General features: G+C 29.6%; 1 protein-coding gene across 2 annotated transcripts in view; it reads left to right on the top strand.

Annotated features, from left to right (window-relative positions):
• Nucleotides 1-3,117, top strand: part of LOC130901254 (uncharacterized) — a 38,539-nt gene extending 35,422 nt beyond the window's left edge. For both annotated transcript variants that reach the window (XM_057812473.1, XM_057812474.1), the window contains 3 exons: nucleotides 1,527-1,709; nucleotides 1,796-1,925; nucleotides 1,982-3,117. In XM_057812473.1, the coding sequence (XP_057668456.1) occupies nucleotides 1,527-1,709; nucleotides 1,796-1,925; nucleotides 1,982-2,754 (1,086 nt within the window). In that variant the 3' untranslated portion in view covers nucleotides 2,755-3,117. The remainder of the gene's footprint in view (nucleotides 1-1,526; nucleotides 1,710-1,795; nucleotides 1,926-1,981) is intronic.
• Nucleotides 3,118-5,221: the final 2,104 nt, after the last annotated feature.

Below are 5,221 nucleotides of genomic sequence, written 5' to 3' on the forward strand. Positions count from 1 at the left end.
GTTATATAATTTTATATTTTTTTTTTATTGACATACTGATTACCTCAATTTATCTGACCGATCAACAATGGAATAATATTTATCTTTATGAAACGAATATTGCCGTATATTCACTATTGCCTCTATAATATTTTTTCAGATATATTTGGGAAACTTAGTTTATTGAAATTAACCCCCATAATCTTCTCATCTTCTAATTAAAGTTTAACCAGGCTCTTTTTTGATACGTAGCAGAAATACTAGGTACTATACTACTATAGGGTCGGTTTGAATTACTTGCAAATAATTTCATTCAATAAATATTCAATGAACTTACTATATGATATGAACAAGAAAAATGAGATTGAAAAGTTTCCCTAATGTTAGTTACCTTTGCCATTTTGCATAAAAAATGTATCGAATTATTCCCATCATATACAGAGAATTTAAAAAAAATAAATAAATAAAATTTGTCGTTACTTTGCATTATCAAAAGCACAAGATTTTAATCTTTCCATATTGTTTTTTATATTAGATACATCTATGCAAAAGAAACTTTTATTTACTTTTTATTCAATATCTTTCGAGATAATTAAGATAGAAGGGTAAAATAAAAACCATTGTGTTCAAAATTAAATTAGCTTTGATATACGCTAGTATACATGGTTTAAACATGTTTTTTCCTGTATATATCGACTTGCTTGCACAAAATTTGTCATTTGTTAGTTAGCCAGGGACGTGTGCAGTTAGTGATGAAAATTACACAACTCGTCTCACAAATTACTTTGTTTAGAATGCTTCTTAAAAAATCATGTAAATTCGAAAAGAAAATATATTTTTTCCATTTCCTATAATCTTGAAATATTTTTATCTGATCATTTGTATTCTCATCTCAAATAAAATGCTGACTAATTTTGATAAAAATATTTTTTTCTAAAAAGATACTTCCAGAACGAGAGCTGTAGATGTAGATGTAGAGAATAAAGTGTGTATACTTAAGTATACACATGGCAGTCAAATTGTTATTTATTGTTTTCATTTATTTTCATTCATGAAACCCAAAAATATTAATACAAAACACGAGAGAAAATTTTATTTTTGACTTATTAATCAAATCTATCAAATTTGCGCAAAATGTGTCCAAATTGAATTTTATTAAAAGGTTCTAAATAATTATTTTCAAGGTCTACCCAAGTTGGTAACCTTTTTTTTTTCTTCAGCAAAAAATAACAAGAATTGTGTTACAATATTCATTCAATTTTCTGCCATGTGCTGGAATTGAGAAAACACCACTTTAAGACGGTTTTTTCTTCTTATACAAATTTCTCATTTCTTTCGACTCTTGTATATGCTAGTGTATTCTGAGAATATCACATCAGAATTAAGTTCACACTATACCAATAGCACATTTTGAGCACGTTTCGGTACAAGTTGCATTGATCGAAAATTTCAAAATGCCTTGTAAAACTTTCTGGGCGAAACTATGAAAATTGCTTCGACTTTTCTTAAAAACTGTTTTTTATTTGAATGAATTCTAAACGTTTCAGGTGGAAACTGTCACACAAATGGAAGGAACAGTTGAAGATAATTATGAAGAAAGTGATTTAAGCAGTAATTTCAGCGATGAGGAAGAGTCACCGGAATTTGTACCATCAGCTTGGGATAAATTCGCCATGCCCAGTAAATCGGCAATGCGATCACCAGAAAAAACTCCCAAAAAAAGAGAAGAAGTATGTGAAAAGTTTTTTTTATCATTGAACCAATTATTACGGTAGAAAAAAATTTATTTCACTTAAATTTTTGTTTTAATTTTCAGAAAAAACCGAAAGGAGTCTGGTTTAAAAAACAAAAATATCATTGTATATACGAGTATCCTAAAGAACCCGAAAGTCCCATACTACAGACACCAGAGGCGTGGAAACAACCTGAATTTAAAGTATTTACTGGTAAATATGTCAATTTATTTTCAATTCAAAAACTTGATTTTTGTTTTTTATTTTAGACAGTCCAATTAGTACGAATTTGGCAGATGATTTCTTCATGACTAGTTCCGATCAGCCTTTCCAAACCCACAGTTTGAGTTCCCAATTTTTCCCAGGAAACAGTACCTGGACGTTTGACAATGCTACCCCGGACAGCGGAATGGAAGATATAACACCAGGAAGTGTTATAGATTCTAACGAATTTCCAAATACGACGTCTTCAGTGCCAACTCTTAAACAACTAGCGTCCGAAATAGTAAATAGGAAGAAACTACCTTCTTTAGGTAGTAGTGATTCTTTAGGAGGTCTCAGGCACACCAAGAAATTATTAAAATTAGATTTACCTCCAAGCCCTAGCGCTTTTTGTTCTGATAAAATGTTCACTATTGAACCGACGGTGGAACCTGTTGTTAGAGAAAAACCTACTTTTACGACTTTTGGTAAAAGTAGGTTTATGGTTCAACACGTCGAAACACCTCCGGATGCCTCTCTTATTAAAAACGTTTCTTTCGAGGCTCTACCTTACAAACCAATGAGTCCGATTTTAGACGATAGCTCTTTAACAAGTTGTAAAATAGAGGCTGTGCCTAATAAACAATTTAATGTTGTGGACGATCTTTCTCGGTCGGACACCGACTTGATAGAAAGAAATTTCGCTAAGAATGAATATGACGATAAGTGTAAATTAAAAGTTGAAGTAGTGAGAGGAGAGGCTAGTGTATTAGATAGCGGGGATGAAGATAGTGGGATAGAGTCTACTAGTACTTTAGAAAGAAAAATTTGTAATCCGTAATTATAGATGTATATCAGAAGAAAAAAAAAGGTTTCCTTAAGCGAAATTAGCAGATAGGAATGATCTGCTACTAATAGATGAGTTGAGATACAATGATAAATATTTCAGAAAGTGAATAAGATATTTGTAATTTACCCGAACACGCTTTACGCATCAAATTTACTTTGAAACTTGATACACAAATTATCATCTTTAGAATCCAAAGGTGATCTAAAATTCCACTTATTTTAGTGCTCAAAACTAAATTTTTTTAATATATTCAAAGTTAACTTGAAATATTGGTCTTTATTTGAACTTTTCTTGTTTTTTTTTATATTTTCAAATATGTTCATTTTTTTCAATAATACATTATCTGGATTGTGAGTTCAATTTGTTTTATTAATGTAGTTGAACTATAGTTTTTCTGGATTAACAGATATATATATATATATATATATATATATATATATATATATATATATATATATATATTTTGGTACCAAATGCTAAAAAATTTTTTGAACCTTTTAAGTATTACCCACAGATATAATTAAGAAGTTTCTTTTTCGCTCCACCCTATTGTCCTAGCATAAACCTTTTTGATTTATTTACTCTTTACCACCACTGCACTAATACATTAAACTTTCTGACGCATGTTATTGGCCTCTGAAGGTTATAACCTTTTCTATCTAAAGTTATCATTTTCAAATTGTCTATCTATGAGAACAAAATCACAAATTACCAAAAAGCTCAAGTTGAAACAAAGTTTTGAATAGGGTGGTATGATGAATAAAAATATTGAACAAAAAATTGTTTATTTGGACAAGATAGAAACTCTTTTTTCAAAGATTCATAGGTCATAACATAGGACTGTTAAATATTCTACAAAGCATAACAAAAAAATCAATGGAATTTTATGAAATCCACCATTTCACCTATACAAGGTGAAGTAACGAATGCACTTTGGATGAAATGGAAAATTATCCTGCTTTTTCCTACATATATCACACACACATTCATATTTTGAACAGTTAGCAACTAGTTCATTCTACACAATAAAACTCTTCATCTTAATCCTGTTCCAAGTGAATGTCCAGTGAAGAGTCGTGTTCAGTGTTAGACGTGAAGTAAGTTTGCAAAAACTTTTTGGAATAAACTCATTAACCATAAGAAAAGTGTTTTGTCATACCACTCATGCCCGCATATACTGTTTCTACCATTTGCTATGGGTAAAATTATGAATAATATGGCAAAAAACTCCTAATAAACTCTTGCACCTCATAAATTATTGAGCATCTAAAACAGTCTTATATTAATTACTTGCGGTTTTTATGACTGATTTCTAACAGGTTATTGCTGGATAAACTGTCATACTTACAGCGACATCTGTGCGCTCGAATAGGAAAAACAACAATTTACCATATCACCCTCAACATATCACCATGATTTACTGTATTCTTTAGAAATCATAAATTCGTAATAAGCTAAACATAACACTTCCGTCTATATTAAATTGTTCTTAACTCATCTCTTAGTGTCAAAGGTATTATTTTAATGCATCCAATATACAAATAATAAAGATCAAAAAAGTAATGCAAAATCCTTGTATATTTATACAGCCTATTGGTGAAATTGAGAATCGTATTAATACAGTTTTATCCATAAGTTTTGCGAAGGAGCTTGAGTGAAGAAATAAATAACTAAAAGGCTACATTTTTAGAGGTTTCATACTTCAATGCAATTTTTAAATTTGTACTTGTCAAGGTTCACCTTATTTTAACCCGATGCCGTTGTGACTATATACCTTATACCCGACATTTTTTAAAACTTCAATGTAAAAATACAAGAGGAGCACCAAGTATAGATATAAGGGGTAAAAAATGTAATGTGGGGGTGGGTTTACCGGTAAAGCGCGTTACTTTTCAAGTACTCGGTTAAATTAATTACGCGGGAAGTAGTTGCGTTCGCATGCGCTAATATTTTTCATTTAAAAATGAAAGATTAGCAAAAGAAAAATAAAAATTAAAAAAATTTATATATAAATGACAGAGAAAAAATTAAAAACTATTGAATTAATTTGTGGATTAATATATCAAAGTAATTATTTATTGAAATTGAGATAATGTTCAATTTCAAGTATGAAAATAATACACCAATGTGACTAAACTAACGCCATCCTGACTATAAACAGCTGCTGTCGCATTGTTTGTACTCTTTCAACATGACCAATCACTTTTCACTTTTAGATGGGTATGGGTGAAGTTTTAACAATCGAATTATTGTTTTGCAAATTAATTTTAGGTATTTTAGATGACATCATATTAAAATTTCAGCAATAAAAAAATATTTTGAAAAAAAAATTTTTAACTCAAAATTAGCATCTGGCACAAAAATAAAAATATCTGGAAATAATAGATTCATGTAGCAAAAAGTTGAATAAAAATAATAACAAAAAAAAAGAAATAAAGAAATTTTAGCAACATAGATG

This window comes from Diorhabda carinulata, chromosome X, assembly GCF_026250575.1.
Source record: "Diorhabda carinulata isolate Delta chromosome X, icDioCari1.1, whole genome shotgun sequence".
Classification (NCBI taxonomy): domain Eukaryota; kingdom Metazoa; phylum Arthropoda; class Insecta; order Coleoptera; family Chrysomelidae; genus Diorhabda; species Diorhabda carinulata.